At 42.1% G+C, this 18,608-nt stretch overlaps 1 protein-coding gene across 21 annotated transcripts in view; it reads right to left on the bottom strand.

Moving 5' to 3' along the window:
• Nucleotides 1–18,608, bottom strand: part of NRG1 (neuregulin 1) — a 464,304-nt gene that overhangs the window by 6,298 nt on the left and 439,398 nt on the right. For 12 of the 21 annotated variants that reach the window (XM_072030964.1, XM_072030966.1, XM_038170102.2 and 9 more), the window contains 5 exons: nt 14,607–14,630; nt 9,223–9,325; nt 5,794–5,920; nt 4,125–4,255; nt 3,405–3,608 (listed from right to left, as the gene is read on the bottom strand). In XM_072030964.1, coding sequence (XP_071887065.1) covers nt 3,405–3,608; nt 4,125–4,255; nt 5,794–5,920; nt 9,223–9,325; nt 14,607–14,630 — 589 coding nt within the window. The remainder of the gene's footprint in view (nt 1–3,404; nt 3,609–4,124; nt 4,256–5,793; nt 5,921–9,222; nt 9,326–14,606; nt 14,631–18,608) is intronic. The other 9 variants (XM_038170097.2, XM_038170099.2, XM_072030967.1 and 6 more) reach the window with 3 other exon arrangements.

Below are 18,608 nucleotides of genomic sequence, written 5' to 3'. Positions count from 1 at the left end.
ATGGGCCTGGCTAATGCTTCATAAGCCTAAACATGAAGCTTTATCTGTCTTCACCAGGGAACAAATGCTGATGGAGAGGACATTCTAACTTAGTGTTAGTGAATGCTCTGCAAAGTTTGCACCTATTCTGTCAAAAGTTTCTGTAGGATGGGGAGTGGTCAAAGGTGACTTCTGAAAGTGAAGCTCAGCTGTTGCTACTGAACTTGTCTCAAAGGAAGAGGACTCTCAGCTGGTTTGGATCAGTGGAGCTCTGTGGGATTCTATGAGGTCACGCAGATTCATGAGGATCAGCTGAAACCTCCTGATCAAAGGCACAGTGCCCAACATGACATTTTGCATCATTTGGCTTTGCTTTTTTTTCTTATCCTAAGTTTACTTTCTTGAATTTCATCTCTGTCCAAACTTAAAATCTTTCTAAGCTACATCTCTCACACAGACCCATTGAGACAAGTTATATGGCTATGGTTCATGAAGTTATTTATTTTTTCATTAGTGATTTATTTATTTGAGTCTGAAAGTATCAAAATAAATCTGAATCCAACTTCCTCATCCAACCTATGACTCAGTTCCATGTATGCCTCTTGTTTAAAACAGTTATTGGAGAAAAGAGAAACCAGCACAGATCCTGAACAGATGTGAACTAGGGTAAATTGGTTTCAATTGAGGTAAATGACTTACATCAGCTGAGGAACAGGAGAAAAAAAATCTGGAGTTATGCACAAGAATTAATCAAGGTGGTTGCAAGTGGGAACTAATAGAAGTTAATAGGTCTGCATATTAAATGTACAAAACAATTCTTTATTTTTCCTTGCATTAGTAAGCTTTTCGTCCCTTTTGCTTTGTAACATAGGTGGGGTCTGAGGAACTGAAGCCTTTCTAAAGCTTTCTGGTACAGCTTTGGACATAGGTCTTGTGGACACAATGGAGTTTAGCTAAACTGCTTCTTTTAATGTACTAAGTTATTTAAATGTGTTCAATGTACTCTGTGTGCATGCTTCCATCAGAGTGAAATTACTCGTGCTGGTGTGTCATGCATTCCCATGTTTCTGGTGTATTCCCACACAGCACAATGGGATAGTGCTAACAAGCTGCTGTCCACAAGCTGAGGTGCAGGCACTGAACACATGCAGCTCTAGCCTTTTCTGAAATTCCTTTCACGAATTTTAACCTTTCAGGTTAAAAGGTGAGGGATATATCCAGATTTTTGGCCATCCATGCTGGCTTGATGAAAGGGGATCAGAGTGTATACACATCCAGCCAGTTAACTGGTTACTTGCTGCTAACTTCACCTCTCAAGCAGAGGTGGTATTTTATGAGTTTCTCTCCTGTCAGGTGGCTAAGGACCTTCCAAAATGCATATGCTTGAGACCTCTGCTCATATAAACAGATTTCACAGCATGGGATGCAACAAAGGGATAGGGCCATGCAAAAGAGTCTCTGCTAATGTCTGTTCCATTTCATTCCAGAATGGTAAGGGAGCTGGGGACCTGTAAGATGAACGGAGCACAGACTTGATTTGCTAATTCAACATTACTTTGCTTCAGGAAGTAATTTGTCAGTTTGCACGCTCCTTTATGTTTCAGAATCATTTTTAGTTGCAAATAACTCTTATTTTCTCTCTTATATACACATACATATCCGCAATCCATCTCTCAGAAATGATCTTCCATGTATTTCCTGCTTTCTAAATATAGATGAAGCCTAATTTAAAGCCTGGGGAACTATTTTCTGCATTCCAAATTCACTGTCATTTTGAGCACAGGCTAAGCCATCAATGCATGGTGAATTATCACAGAAATGTTGCTGTTTTTCACCTGTTCCATAATAGTCCAGAAACCGAATCATTTACAAAACATCTTTTCTTGTCATTGGAATGGAAGGGCACATGCTTCTTCTCTCCCTAAAATCATGGTGTATCAGGGTGTGGCTCTTGTGTGCCCCAGGACACCTGCACCGGCACGTGAAGCCTGTGTGAATGGTCTGTGCTTCTCACATATATCTGCCCATATATCTGAAACTCTATTACACAGTGCTGGTGGGCATGTGGCAGTGCTTCCAGCTCAGTTCCCAGGCAGAGGACAGTGCTGTATTTACTGTTGTAGGTCCTGATCCTGCAAAGCACATGCCAAGTTTCACCCGCATGAGTAATACCACTGATTTCAACAGGGCTACTCACACAATTAAAAGTTAATCTTGAGTAAGTGCTCTGCTGGACTGCGGCCATGGTTGTTTATCTCATGTGAACCACATATTTTGAAAACTAAATTGCATGGTAAATTACGGATGTTTTTAAAAGAAGAGGGCCATTTTGCTGTCCTTCATGGTCCTACAAACCATGTTGAGAGGGCCCTCAGCTGTAGTCCACTGTCCCGCCACTAAACAATTGGTCTTTGTATAGCAGAGGGAGTACCACTGAAATGGCTTTTGCTGTACTTGCACATTCATTTTTCTGGAAACCACAATAAGTCTCCTATATAACTTGGTCTCCTTGTGGATTGCCTGGCTGCATTTTTGACATCATGGACATCCCACGATATCAAAACTCTTGTGATTTCACAGTGCTCAGAGAATTGGTCCAGTAACCCTTTGCTTTCTTTCTTTTTGGCCTCTGATTTCTGGGAGCAAGGCTGTCTTCAAATACCTTGTTTTTTTTTTTCTCAGTCTTTCTACTCTGGGGCTATGCCATGATCTTGAGATAAAATCCCAACTTCAGGCTGAAAAGCCTTTTTCAGTGAAAGTTTTCTCAGAACTCACTCACTACAAGGCAGACGCTAGGTATCAATGAGTGAGACTTCCAGAGGAAAACAAAAAAGTTAGTTCTTTGGAAAAATCCTGGCTAACTCTGCCTCTGACTATTCTTGATTCAATAAAGACTTACCTTCTTCTGGCTTACTGTTTGTGTTCTTTGCTTTTATTTAGTAAGATGTCAAGGGGAATTTTCAAAAGAGATAATGGGTTTAGTACCTGGAATCCCCCAGAAAGTAGGTGGTAGCTGAATTCCTATAGTACTAGGAGTCCTTGTTGCCCCCCTCCTGCATTTCTCCCTGTCTCCATACATTGTCTCCATACATTGCTTTCTCCCGGTCTTTTGTGTCTGATAAAATCCCTCAGTTTTAAAATCAATAATTAGTCAGAGATCCCTTTTTACTCTACAATGAAAATTTCTGAAAAATTACTTCAGTGGAGCTTATCCAAATATGAATTGCATCTGTTAGGAATAAATCCAGCTGAGGCAGGAAGGCAAGATGCTTTTTGTTGACTGTAAATCACTCCACCTTTACAAACGAGGGGAGGCATGCCCTACATGAGCAGCACTGTTGGGATTCCTCCTATGGTGCAAGCAGGGAAACCCTCTGGGCTCACCAGGCCTGGCCAGCTGTAAGAAATGAGGCAGTGTGTGGTACCTTTCACTGTGAGGAGAGTCTCGGTAGGAGTCAGGGGTCTCTCTTGCATGCCGGAGGAAGCTGTTGCCTTCCCGTGGCCCACCGATGCCATTGAGGCGGCCCCGTGGCCCTGTTGGGCTGGTGTGCCTGCTGTTCTCCACCGAGGAACTGACAAGCACTGAGTGGCTTTCGGAGAGGATGCTTTCAGTGTGGCCATTACTCCAGCTGCAGGGAAGAAGGAGAAGGGAGCAGAGGGTCAGAGGGTGTTTTGACTGAATATGCATGTGAGAAGTTTAACCGGGGGATAGCAAGGACTCTGCTGCAGCTTTGGATGTGCAGCGCCTTAGGGCTAGTAACTGGGGCTGCAGATTTTTGTGAATTATAGGAATCCACACACACTGAGATGATTTTGCATGTCTGTAAAAAATGAAGAAGAAGGAAGGCTTTCCATACTCTAGGACCGGAGACTGATCTTTAAAACAGATCAGTCACTAACTTAGCAATCTGCATATACTGAAATTCACTCTAACAATGTTGGAATGCCATTCGATCAATAAGCACTTTGTAAATTCCTGGAAAGATAATTAGTTAGGTGACATGACACTAAATATTGTTAGTCATAAAATTAAAACGCGATGAAGGGAGCGTATACTTCTCTCTCTATCTCTCTCATAACTTTTCTGTTTTGCAACAGCAGCAGGATGTATATTACAGGTGCTGTTTTACTTCCCAGTTGAGTACCTGTGGCTGGGCGTCTGGGTGACTGTTATGGAGTGATGTGTTGTTGAGGTGTAGTGGCTCGTGGAAAACGAGGTCTCTGTCTCTCGCTCAATGACACGCTCGCTGGAGATTACATTTTTTGAAACGTACTGCTGAAGAAAAAACATACAAACCTTATGTTTACAAACCAAAATTTACAGCACATCTGCAGATGTAATTAACATATTTGTCTCCCATAAAGACTTTTTTTTTTTTCTTTTATGCACCAAAGCTTTTACTTTGTCACTCAAATGTGGGCCAACATAACACTTACACTTTTGAGTGCATTCGTGTACAGCTCCATGTATATATATCCCATTTAAACTCAAGACTGAAGGGAACAAATGAGGAAATTAGCAAAAGGCCGCATCCCAATCACACCATAATCAACCTACATATGTAAGAAGGAAATGAGAAGTCATCAAGGATAGAGACCTGGAAAGGCAACCAGCACTTAACAGATTAAAAAAAATATTGTCCAGTGGACAAGACAGGAGTAGTTAATTAGCAGGGGCAATTTTTCATTGCACCATAAATATCTGGGCAGGAAATAACAGTTTTCAGTACCAATGCAAGAGGTGTGTAGTGCCTAGACTCCTGAACCGTTTTTATCTGTAGCTCACTGATATCACCAGAGATGTCGTTCCTGGTAGGACTCTCTATTCTACTTAATGTGGACTACTTGTTTCCTGTCTCTTAATAGCTGTTTGTGATTTAGTTCATTTCGGGGGAAATATTACAAGCTGAGCTCTTCTGAAAATGGGTCTTAATCAATGTCAGTGGCAGCACTGCTGTTGCCTTAGCAGAGAAAAAGGCTTGGGTAAGAGATTAGGTGGGGACTGGCTCTCTGCTTCCATTGCTCTTTGTTCTCTGACAAATGGCCAGCCATGGCTTGGCCATACCATGACCCATCCACATATCCACAGTCATTGCTACTATCCAGGTGAAGACTGTAGCAAGACTTTTACCCCAAGGCTTTTTTATTTTATTTTTTATTTTTTTTCTTAACTCCTCACCAACTTTTCCTCTCAAGCTGGTGCAGCAGTGTTTTGGTTGATAGTGTCTTTCTCCTTTCACTGTCTTATGTTACAAGCCCTGCATTGTTTTTATATTTCAGAAAAGAAACTTGTTTTTGAGGACTACTGATCTGAGGATCACAGCTGTCATTGCTCCCTGGACGTGCACAGTGTCAGACAGCCTGAGGTCTGTGCTCATAAAGTTTCACTCCTGATCCACAATGGCTGGCCCCACTTACCAGCCACCAGGGGTGGTAAGAAGAGCAAGAAAGTGTGTTTGTAGAAACCGATCGCTGTGGACATGCTCAGCCCAACTGCAGTAAGGGTACCATTTTATTTGTTGTTGTTACTGTTTTTGTTTTTTGTTTGTTTGTTTTGAGGCATTGCTGTTGCTTCTGGTGTCCCAGGCCTGCAGGCACAGCTGCAGCACTGTGGCATGCACCAATGAAATGGCCATGTGCGGAAACATATCTCATCCTACTGTGTATTTATCACAGAGTCCCAGATTGTTTCTGGGTGGAGAGAGCCAAGTGAATTCAGCCACCAGCCTGTGGCAGGGGGAAGTCTCACAGTGTCAGGGCAAGCTCTGCCATGGCACTGGCAAACCAGGTTGAAAGGTGGGCAGTAGGACTTACGTTCACCAGCTGGACATTATCGGGTGGTGGGTTGGGGTGGTGCGGCCCATTGGCCATGTTCATCACGTTGTTCCTCTCTGAGCGGAGGCTCTGCCGAAGGCGGTCATGCAACTTTTTCCTCTGCTTCCTGTATATGAAACACGGAAATGGCTTTAATAGACAAAAGGAAAACAGCTGCACCTTTCAGCATGATGATGATGATGATAATGATAAGTTTCTTTACTGCCAGCACTTTCCCCACTGCTGCAAGATCTCAGAGTCACCCCTAAGACTGCAGGTCTAATTGCAGCTGGAGCTGTGGGGACCTGCAGAGGGGAGGGATGTGTGGGCACCCTTCCAGGAGTCTGCAGGCCACAAGGGGATGGGAAAATGTGCGAGGGAGAAGGAGGCCACTTCCAAGCTGTGCTCTGTTTCAGGAGAAGCTCTTTGCTGCACTCCAAAGGGAAGGAGGAGAGATTTTAACCCTGACACTTTTGCCACCCTCCCTACGGCCACAGTCAGGTATCCAGAAGTCTTCCAGGTCTCATTTCTGTGCTCTCCACAGAGAGCTGCCACACCTCACAGGGTGGCCTAGACCTTGGGGCCTGCATGCAGCTGTTTGCAGTAGTGGTGTGTGTTTACCTAACAGCCTCCTTTCTGCCTCCTCTCTGGCATGGCCTTTGTTTCACAGGCAGGCCAAGGTGCCTATCAGCGGCAAAGTTTAGCAGCATTGCTAGGACTGGGACTTTTTGTGGTCCTGCAGCTATGCAGTTTTTGTGGGATGTACCCCATTTACCCCAACGGTGTGCTCCAAACGTATAAACTTGTTAAAGAAGTCAAAGGGTGCAGAGGAAGCTCCAGAAATAATACAAAGAGAGAGGCTGTGTGAGGTATCACTGAGCCTGCAGCCATCCTGGCAGCTTTGGAGGGTTTCATTACAGCAACATCAGATTAACTGGAACCCAGTGATTAGCAGATGGATGCCAGGGCAGTTAATGCATTCAGGAGAACCGTCCATCTTCTGTACTAATGTCACGCTCTCTAGCTGACTCAGACACTTATGTTGTGCTCCATCATCAGCTGCTCCTTTCTCATTTGCTAACTGTTCCAGTTCTCCTCAAGAGAACTTTTCAGGAGATTGTTATCAGCTGTCGATAACAAAATCTGCAGCATACTACAACTGGGTGCTGCAAAGGCCATGCAGAATGCACTAAATGGAGCACCAAAATAAATAAGCAGGGAGCGTGCTATTCAATTTCAGGCTTAATTTATCAATATTCCCCAGTTTTGCCTGAATATATTGGAGAACTTCCACCTTCCTGCCACATAATCCAGGGAAGTGAAGGGAGGATGCAGGCTCCATCACACTGCAGAGTGCAAATGACCTTGGCTGTGGCAAGAGCTGAAACACACACAACTCCCTAAGCTGTAAGCAGAAGTGCAAATATTTTTGGCAGGATAGGATGGTGTAAGACATAACCGTTTTCAATCATGTTTTGAACTCAAGGGGACAATTCCAAGCTTTCCAAAAAGGAGAGGGGAGGGAAAACAATATGTTGAAGCTTGATAGCCAGGGAAGCTTAAAGAAAAAGAAGACATGATTTGACACACTGCATTTTAAGTATTTTGTGTGCACATATAGGCCTGGATAGTGGAAGACACCTAATTTATGTTACTCCATATAAATGGTGCAAGCAGACATGGCTGTCTTAGAAATGCTCCTTTCTCAGCGTGACATGATCACTGGTCCACTTGGGCTTTGTGCTTGGGAGATATGTAAGTCACAGCTACTCAGACATCATGTTAGAAAATGCAGGTACTTAATTGGAGAGTGTAGGGCTGGGAGGTATCTGAACAGCTGCCCAAAAGCCAGTGTGGGCTGAGAAGAAGCACATACAAATGTTTAACTTGATTTCACAGCACCTTTCAAGGTCCCTTTTATTGAAGCTGTGTTGGTGGAAACTAAGGATGACCCTTTACTTGTTAGAGAAAGTGGGTTCTAGAAAGTTTGGATTCATCATCTATGGGGCTGATATCCTGCCATCTGCTGCCTGGGAATCTGTCCCTGTGAATCCGTATTACTTCCCACATTTAGAGAGTAGTATATTTGCATGTTGCATGCTTCCATGTGTGTCATTTTTACTCCAGTTAAAGGACATTAACTAAAAAAAAGAAATTACTCTAGGAATGAGTACTAAGGAGAAAGAATAATGAGAATGCTAATGTGTCCCCCCTACCAGGAGGAAAAAGCATACAGGGAATATCTCATAGATAGCAGTCTGGCGTCACTGCTGCATTTGGAGGGCCACAAACTGGCAGTTCAGTTTCACTCTTGCCAGCTGTATTTGAAAACAATTCACTTTTGGCTGGCAATGGTTGCTGATATCTGGGAGGAACTGTGGCAAGGCATCTATTCTCTTGGTGTACTTTGGGGGCATTTTATATAGAAAGCTGTACTTCAAAACCCTGACTAAATGTTTATTTAAATTCATGTGGAGGCCTTAGCTGATTTCAATGATATTTGGATCAGGAAAGATGTTGTTTATCTGCCCTAGTTTGACCGTTGTCATTTCTAAAAAGAGTAATTGATCTGACTCTTTATTAGTGTTCAGTGGTTCCCAGCTCCCAGCTGACCATTGGCACAAAGGTTGTGGGTAGGAGCCATATGAGTGTGTGTGGCTGGACTCTCACTGAGGGGGCAAATGACCCTCTCCCTGCTTTTAACACATCCATTATTGGTGGAGCTTGCAAGGAAAACCAACAACCAAACTGCTGATCAGGCCCTGCAACAGTAAATCTACAGGTTTATACAAATGTAGAAGATTTATGATAAGGGTTTTCTGTGTTTTGGTGGGGAGATTTATAACAGCAGCCAGAAGTTTTGGCAGCACAAATCCTGCTGATGTTCAATATAATTTATGGCCCAGAATGCCTCAAGCATGTTTGAGAGTCAGCCCCAGTAATTTACAAAGGCTCAGAGAATGCATTAAAGTGCCTACTTTTGCATTGGGAGTACTTTCACATTCAGTTCTTTGGCCTTTGGTGTTTAGTAACTTTTAGCACTGTTAATCTTCTCAAGTATAAACAAACTATGCTGATCCTTAAAATTTACTGCTGGGTAGCAACATGATTCCACTGATGGGGTTTGTTCCCATCCAGCTAGGAAAATCATAAATGTGTGATAAATGAATTGCAAGTCAGTAAAATTTGCTTGAGTCACATATGAATGGTGAGAAACCTCTCAGATACCCGTCTTATTTTTGCACTTATTGATATAGAGACGTTCACCCGCCTTGCTTGACCACAGTACCCTAACCACAGGGCTGTCTCTTCAGTTCAGCTCTGGAGAAACCCCATTAACAACCAAATGCTCAGAGAAGTAGAAGCTATAGTCAACTGGGAAGGCCCTGACACACAATCACAGATATAAAATAGAAGAGAAATGTTTACTTGGTTTTGCAGTAGGCCACCACACACATGATGCCAACTACTAGAAGAGCAATGCAAATGCCAGTTATGGTCAGCACCCGTTTCTGGTACAGTTCCTCAGCTTCTAGAAAGGGACAAAAACAGAGAAGGTCACAACATGGAGGATTGCTAGGCAAGGTGCACAAGTCCACAGCTGGCATGCTACATACCACTGCACAGATTCACACAGCCACACCGAAACACAGCCACCACACTTCAGGCAAAATCATGATTGACTGCAAGGAGAACAGGACTACACCATAAGCTTTAAACAGAGTACCGAGGACGAGTGATCATCCGTACAATTACAGTCAAAAGTAATCTCTTTTTGTTTAAGTCAACAAGAATAATATCTAAGAAAAAAACTTCACAATTGACAAACACTCAGCATTTGCTGGAAATAAAAGTGCAACACACTAAGGTAATAACATAAATTTGCAAATGCTTTGGAAGTTTTTCTCTGCAAAGACAGCTGGAATGAAAGCCAACTTTATAAATCTTTTAGATAAATGTATTTTCTTGATTTTATTATCTTTTTTTTTTTTTTTTTTTTGGACTGTTTTCATATCCAATGTCCCTCTGCCCCCATGCCAACTTGTATCTCAGTTGTCTTTGCAGGAAAGATTTCAAAATATCCTTCTACATTTGAAACATGAGCTTGGCTTGTAAACATATTACCAATGGAAATGAACACAGATTTTGAGCTCTGGTCATAAAGTTCAGACTGTTTCTCCAGTGCACCTCAGAAAACACAGCCTTATCACTAACTAGTAGTGCGTTGTATCAGAGAAATTCTTGGTTTTCACTTGAATCTCTTTATGTCTAGCTAAGGAACTCTGCTCTATCTAGAGCGGCAACTTGCTCATTCATGAGAGATATTTTACTATTATAAAGAAGTTAGTAGCACCAGTAATGTTTGGATTGGAGCTACCCTTGCATTCCAGCCTCAATCACTCTTGGCAGAGAGCATCAGTGTGTGTTGTACTCGGGAAACGTTACGTAAGGAGTGCTGAAATGGAGACACACATTCTGTGTTGACAGAAGAGGTAGCTTTTATGAATGTTGATTTGCATTCTGTTTTTAGGACAAAAATGGGTCTCTGTCTTTTTTTTTTTTCCTCAGGTTTTGTTTTTGATTAAGCAGACAGTCCCAAAAGCTTGCTCTGGAGGATCTGGACTGGAGGGTGGCATTAGGACAGTCTGCAGTATTGAGTGCAGTTGGAATACCAACAGGTGATTAAAAGTAGGTCAATGAATAAAAGCTGCACAGGGCTGCAGTGCCTCAGGAATAAATGTCAGCATTATTACTGGCAAGAGGGTCTTACAAAAACATAAAAGGCCTGTGGGGCAGAGAATCACCTTCTTGTCATGGTCCCTCACATGTGTCATAAGTCTCTGTCCAAGCTCAGGGTCTCTAAAATGCTGGACTGAAAGGAGCTTTGAGGAGGCCAGGGGAGAAATCAGCATGGAATACATTCTCTCACCTCAATAATGAAAAAACTACCAGCACAAAAGGTACTTCTATCATTTAATGAGGAAATCCTTCCTACTAAGGAGGGAACATTCATTTCTCTCATGTGTTTCCTGGGCTTACTTAGTTCAGTTTTAAAATTGCTGTGGGCACCAAGATGCACAGAGGTGTGCCTGAGACTGCAAGTTGTGCCACCTTGCAGGACCTCCCTTAAATTTGTCACTATGCTAGGTCTTCCCAACTTGTGGGAGACAAAATGTGATTGTCCAAATCTATACCTACTTTGTTTCCCAGGAAAGAAGGGATGGAAAAAGAACTGAGACTCTGAGCAGAATCAGCAAGGGATTAAAACCCTGGAATTTGTGTGGACTGATGGATATTGGGGAAATAAAGGTGGTTGCTGCCTATCCTAACTGCTAACATGGTGGTGGGATTGCTGAAGCTATTGCTTCAGAAATGTGGTTTCAATCACTGTAATTCACTTATCTGAAATAACTGTTAATTAATTTAATAAATGTTTTTGCCAACTGTTAATAGATGGCTAGGTGCCAGTGCAGATACGACCCAGCATCCAGTGCTGAGATTTGTGAGATATCGGTAGGGGATTAGCCCTTTGAGGCTTTTCAGCCTCAGCACAGCTACTCACTGCCCGAGATTCAGGACAGGTGTCAAATCTTACATGCAACAAATCACCAAGCAAGAAAAAATCTTAATTTCTCTGATACAATCCACCTTACCATGGAGATAATTCTTCCTACAAGCCAAACCCACTGTAAACAAAAACACCAGCAAACAGGTCATGAGCACTCTCAGACAAAATTAATAGCACTGATTATTTACAAGGGGGAGGGAAGAAGAAGTGAGTTTGGTAAAACTAGGATGCTGCAAAAATGTATTGAAGAAAACAAAACAAAACAAACCTCCAAGAACAGAAAGTCAAAAAAGGGAAGGAAGGAAGGAAAGGATGAAACTCCAAACCAAACCAGGACAAAGACAAAAAGAGGAAGGTGAAAAACAGGGAAAAATGAGGTTAAAGGGTTGAGAAATCAACTGCAGGCCTGGCACAGCATGCTTGATACTGGAAAAAACAGAGTGAAGAAATGCTTGGGGACAAAAAGAACAAGGCTGAAGCAGAGTCTGAAGGGATTTCTCATACAGCATAACTCCTTGCCTAGGCTAGTTAGTGGCACTTGATCCCCTTCCCATTTATGCCCCTTCTGAAAGCGCTTATTAGTTAGCCATGAAAATGGTGTATTACGAATGTCACAGGAAACAGGAAAATTGTGCTAAGCAATTTAGGGGCAAATTTGAAACGCTTTAAATCTACTTTTTTTTTTTTTTTTTTTTTTTTTAATTTTGATGACTCTGTCAGCTGTTAGCTTGTAAAAGCAAAATGAATAAATATGTATCAACCCATTTTCCTTGGATGGGAAGGGAAAGGAGGAGGAGGAGGACTAAGTAGCAGTGGAAACTGTGCTTGGTTGTTTATATTGAGGAAAAACTGCAAAAACTGCACTGACTCAGGAGGGTTATTGTAGGCTGGTGTTGTTGCAGATGAGCCTGGCAGCAAAGTGGTGATTGCCTCGCTAGTGCTGTCAGAGGGTTGAAGCTTGCTACACACGTGTGGGACTCTCCTGGGCTTGCATACAAAGAGGGCACAGCAACAGAACCCAGCAGTGGGGAAAGCTGTGATGCTTCTCACACTGGCACATCTGTGGTTTATAGGTCCTTAGGGGCATGGAAAGATACACACCAGGGCATGGTTTCATTAACCAAATCCCCTCCCACACCTTTCAGAATGAGGACAATCCAGCCTAAGTTGATGCTCTCCCTAAACTGTGGGGAGAAGTGGCTCCCCAGGAGAGCCAACAGCTCCAGAGGGCCTGTCAGGGCTCAGAGCCCTGGAGGCACAGAGGGGTCTGGAGCAGCCGTACCCCCAGCCTAGTGGCCTGAGCGGTGGGTCTGGAGTAGAGGATGGGGTTTTGACCCAGGAACCAGCAAGCTCCCACCAAAAATTCAGCACACTTCAGGCTGATGGGTGGTAGGGGATGGGTGGTAGGGGACAGGGGTCCCAGCTGAGGCTTTGCAGTGTCAGGGAGTTTGGAGACAGCTATGTAGGGAGAACATGGCACACCAGTGGCTCTCCTACAGGGAATCTCACTCCCAAACTCCTTCCTGGGGAATATCAGAGGTGCCTCAGGAGGCTGCATGGCCCTGAAACCCCATGGAGTGGGCACGCTAGCTGATGCAGTGCATGCAGAGCTGGTTGATGATGCCAAGCACAGAAATACAGGCTGCCTTGGAAGTGCTCATCACACTAGCTCAGAGAAACTAACAGCTGCCTTGGGAAAAAGCCCACAGAGGAGTGTGTGTGCAGTGAGAATTTAGAATTGCTTTTGGCCCGTTAAGTACAAAAATTCTGTAAATAAATATATTTCCCTACATAATGTTAGGAAAATCTAAACAACGCTTGGACTCACGTATCCTTGTCAGTCCCTTCCAGCTTGGAATATTCTATGATTCTGTGGTTCTATGACTCTAAGATACTAAATCCCTCTATGTGCAGCCCTTCAAACATGCACATTATGCAATTCATTTCACATAACCCTAATTTATATATAATTGATAATAAATGTGGTCTTAAATTTGCTCTATTTTAAAGCTTTTCTTCTTAAAGGTCTCTGTCATTTTTTGAAATAATTTGGTTCCAAGAGGTGGTTCCACTGGTGTTACCTTAGATAGAAAGCAAAATTTGCAAGTCGTTTTTTTTTCTAAGGATTTTAATATACTTTCTCATGTGTTAATGTAGCCATATATCTTCTAATTAAACCTAGTTTTTATGATTGAGAATTAATATTATCTTGTGATAATAATAACAATAAACTGGGTTGTGACAGATTTTCTAAATTTAGATTTGTAATGGGTTTTCCATAGTTCACAGCTTAAGCTAATGACATTTTATGTGGGCATTTTTAATAAGAACATGAACTAAAACTGTATGAAAAACATCGGTTGCCAGTTCTAATCATGTGCTGATAATCTTAGGAGATGCCAGGATAAAAATGACTTGAATTTGAAGTTAGCCTATTAAAGAGGTACGTTATTAAAAGATTACCAAACATTAGTTGGGTAAGTAGTCTCTTCATGAAGAGGACTTAAAGATCTGTTTCTATTATCTTAAGCAGTAGCATAAAAAAACTATCCACTGCCAATGTTCTTGGATGGGTACAATTATTGAGTTTATTATTATAAGTACTCACATATTTGCTGACTCGAGGACCTAGAGTCTTCCTGTAAACATCTATTTAAGTTCCTAAATAACTTTTAGTTCAGTGCTAATTTACAGGCCTAGAAATGTATGTATACATGCATATCATTTACAACTATGTATATGCATCCTATTTACATACCTAGTTGTGGGTTTAGAGATAAAACTTTACTTGGAAACCAAAGCTTTAAGCTGTAAATTTGCAGAATTTTAAGTGGCTATAACAGCATATCCTTTTTTATAGACTAGTTAGTCACTTTGCTTAATGCTTTCGGCGTTTCCAAAATTTGGCTACCCTAGAAGAACTTCGCAAAAGCAAATGTCAAAACTAGTCAAAATTGCACATCAGAAAAAAATAAACGTACACTATGTTATGATTACTTCAGTGATTCCTAGACCTCCTTAGATCTGGAATACCCTACCAGTATCATCATTTTAGTGAGCTGATTGCTGCTAATATTTTGACAGGTTGTTGTTATAGCTGTATGATCCCTTCTAAAGCATAAAGAAATTGGTTAGGAATTGAAAAGGGGAGGTGGAGAAAAAAAAAAGGGGGGGGGGGTAGGGGGTAGGGGGTTATCTCTCAGGCTCTAAAATCTGCAGGCTAAAAGGAATGATTGGTCCATACCCATAAATTCAATCCCAAGATGCTCTGCCAATGCAGAAAGTTGACAAAAAAAAGAAAGAAAAAGGAAAAAGTTTCAGAAAAGAGCAATACACTGTACTCATAAAACAAATCACATATGAGTATTATGGCTATTCTGTGTCTGCACATGAAACAGGCAAAGGGCTGTGTAGTTAAATGAGCAGTGCTTGAGAGCACCTCTGTGGGCTACATGACCAGAGCTTCTGTAAGGGTTACACACCAAAATATGTATGGGGTATCTGAACAGCCACAGTGCAGTGAACGCAGCAGCAACCATTAATCCTTAAACATCTTACTGAGATGAAGGGGGCTACGGCTCAAGGACGCCATGTGAAATAGCCGTTTTCAGACCATGGGGCCACAGGGTGGCTTACAAGGAGTGGTGTTCTCCAGTAGAGGGGCTGTGCACTGCCCTCCCCCCTGGCCCTGCTCCCGTCCCTGTTGTGTGGGTCCTCGCTCTTGTCAGCAGCTACCTGATGGTGGCTAGGACCACGTGCTGAGCAGTGGGAGCCCTTCTCAGCTTTGGGAACTGACTTCAGCAGGGCTTTCCTTTCCAGAAGATAAGGAGCCAGTCACTTTCCCTTGCCTTCACCAGCATCACCCTCTGGCTGGCTGCATGCCCAGTGGGGGACGGGGGCTGATGCCATTTCCATCAGATCACCTGCCAAAATTAACACCCCCAGGCCCCAGCATCAGGGGAGAGGCAGAACAGAGATTTTCCCTCCAGTTGGTACCCTTGGAGATCATTCCCATAGGGCCAAATCCATAACCATGGCAGCTCTCACTTTCTTTGTCCTTGCATGATGCATAATTAAAATCCAACCCTAATTTTCTGACCAAATGGATTTTTATATAGCTTGTGCACATTGGGAATGCCAATTCTCTCCTGCCAATCAGTAACATGTAAGGGTTAAGTAGGTTGGAATCCACCCAGATCTCTTCCTAAAGTGACAGTTTTACATGCCTACATGAACACTGCTAATGATATACATTAGTTGCATAGAAAGCTTGGTTAAGTCTTTGATAAAATGAATGACATGCCCATGCATATATATTGCTGTATTTATGCTTGCTTACAGGTAAAATTCCTAGCCTGGATGTAATTTAATTTTAGGGGAAGTAATTCGTATCATGCAGTTTCTATTGCAAATAATCCAATGGGAAATTGGTACTTAAATGGGAATATATTCTCGCTGAGAGCCCTAACAAGAAAACATGCTGAAGAAACATGCACCACTTATTCAAACCTAGATAGCATATTGCTCTTATTTATCTTTGTTATTCCTAGCTACATTGCCTAGACGTGATTAAAAGAAAGCAGAATATCCCAGCACTTCTCATTTTATAAACAGATCATCACTTTTGATCTTTTCCTATTTAACCCAATATTGTTGCATATTTATTAGGTGTGATTACAATGTGTATTTTTTTATTGAATATTTGTCCAGGTGCTCTAAAAAGGAATACAATTAATTATTTTTAACAACTCAGTTTTCATTCTGTGAAAAGATTTATTTATTTATTTATTTATTTGGCAGAGCATAATTGGAAGATATAATGCTCAGGATGTATTTTTTTTCCCCCAAAGTGACTTACAGCTACAATTGGAAATAGTGGGATCTAGCATCTACAGAATAAGAATATGGTGCCTGCAAATGCTGGAACAGGTTCTCTAGGATTATATGCTACATTCATGAGAAGTGTGACACAACTGCTAGGCACTCAATATTTTGGGGTGGCCGTCCTATAGATTTAGGTGGGTGGGAGCATGGGGACACAGTACTGCCCAGTGAGGGGCAGAGTAGAGGTCTTTGTGGAAACCTTGCACCTGACAGAGGGAACGACCCACTTGAATGAATATGCAGCAGCAGAGAGCTCCAGGGAGACCAATTCCACCTCAGAAGCATCAAGCTGTAGTGTTTCTTAGGCCATTATTTAGTTGTCTTATTAAATGTGTTCTCTGGGTCATTGGGCTTTCTAGAAAATCCTCTTCTTAGTTAACTTGAATTGAAAAAAACTAAAATCCCCCAAGCTTGCACACACTAGAGCTACTGCAGGTTGGCCAACTCTGCTTGAGTAGGATGTTCTTTCTTCCTGTGGCTTAGGATCTACTTTGGATCTTAGGTCTTGGTTCATTTCAGTGGTACTTAGGCTACAAAAGCAATTGTGAACATGCGATGTCCTATGGCTCCTGCAAAAGTATAATCCTACAACTAGATTGAATATCACACTTCAGAAAATGTCATTTTTAAATTAGACTACTATATCATAGCAAATTTAGCATTTCATAATTATTAACTGAGCAGTTTATAGTGAAAAAAAAAAACTGTCTTCCTTAATCTTGGGCAGAAAACAGCAACATTTTTCCAATCTATTTGTGTCATTCAGGAGTCTTGGTCTCAGCACATTAAAAGCACAATTTAGGGTGCTGAAAAGATTTAGAAAATTAAAATTTCAGGTAAGATTACCTCATACCCTCACAGAGATGTGACCATTTGAGAAATATAGAGAAACTGAGAAATAATAAACTAGCAGAATGGCTGGAAAATGTGCTTACAAAGATTAGCATTTTATGCGGAAACACTGAAAAATTGAGGCTGTTAAGGTATAACAGCAGAGTTGTGGTTATCCCTCTAGAATACTATAGCTTTATTGAACTCCTGCCTTATTCCTCCTGTAATTTCTTAGCCAAGTACATTTTGAAAGTATGAGGCAAAGGCTATCTAAACAGAATTTTCCCTCTTGAAATTGTCCCTCTTGCCCTCTAAAGATGGTAGATCTGAAATGGACACAAGGCAAACTGGTGTCCCATACTGAAATGCTTGCTTTCTGAAGTGCAGAGACCACATCTGAGTCATGCCTGAGGCAGCTCACAGTATGCCCAAGTTGTTCTATATTCACCATGCATATATAAAACTATTAGCTGATGAAGTAAGTGAGTCACTGAGACCTTTGGATGGGGTCCTTGGCCCATCTGGGATGTTTGGAAGGACAAAGAGTTTACCTGTGATTATGCTCTAGAGAAGTGTCTTCAACCTTTCATCAATCCAAGGCTCCGCCAGAGTTTCTTATTCCAAGGATCGTTCTGCACAGTGTTGATATAAGAGCTCTCATGCATAGCTACATAAAAATTATCCTCCACTTTTATGTTAATTCCTTACTTCTAGTTTCCTCCATTTACTTTGCTCTCCTGCCTTCAAAGGAGTGAATGTGTGAACACTGGAATAGAGCAAGTATATCTGCGTGGAGCAGATGTACTTTCACAATACTTCCATGGACCACCTTCTGATATCTTATGGAACAAGAGTAGACCCACAACCCTCAAAGCCTCCGCAGCAAAAAGACAGATGGCGCTTTGGTATCTCCTGACACCTCAGGGTGCAGCATGAACTCCTGGCCAACAACTCTAACCTGCTTGTACATGTGGCATAGCATGTGTCTCTCACATCTGCCCTTCCTCTTTGGAAAAACTGGTTAGATCAAGGATACTGGGAAAACACCAGGTAGCAGGTGTGATATCTGTGCTCAGGGAAAAGATGCTATAGGGTCTACCAGCCAGGCATAAAGGATGTGCAAACTAGCACAGTTTGTTCTTGATTTTCATTTGTTCTGCAGCAGTGGGAAGCACCAGGGGATAAATTGTGTAGATGTGCTGACTAGAAGTAGAAGTTGAACTGTGGTGGTTCATCACCTCTTGGCAACAACAGGTTGTTCTGTGGTTTTGTGTGTTTGCAAAGCTGGAAGCCAATGGACAGTCAATGTAAATATGTACCTTCCAATAGGCTTCATCACATAAGCTATGCTGAAATTTCCACTGTCAAAAAGGAAAGCCATTTCTTTGAAGGAAGTTTTCTTAAAATGGAGGTTCATCTGATTTCTTGCATTCTTTTTCAACCTGTTTTTAGAGCATCATGATAACTGTATACTACAGGGCTAATTGAATCACTGCCAATATAAACCGGTTAGCCTTGCACCCTGTTGGGG

Source organism: Anas platyrhynchos, chromosome Z (assembly GCF_047663525.1).
Source record: "Anas platyrhynchos isolate ZD024472 breed Pekin duck chromosome Z, IASCAAS_PekinDuck_T2T, whole genome shotgun sequence".
In the NCBI taxonomy this organism is placed as follows: domain Eukaryota; kingdom Metazoa; phylum Chordata; class Aves; order Anseriformes; family Anatidae; genus Anas; species Anas platyrhynchos.
Note: the sequence above shows the minus strand (reverse complement) of the source record. Positions and strands in the feature narration are given on the sequence as shown.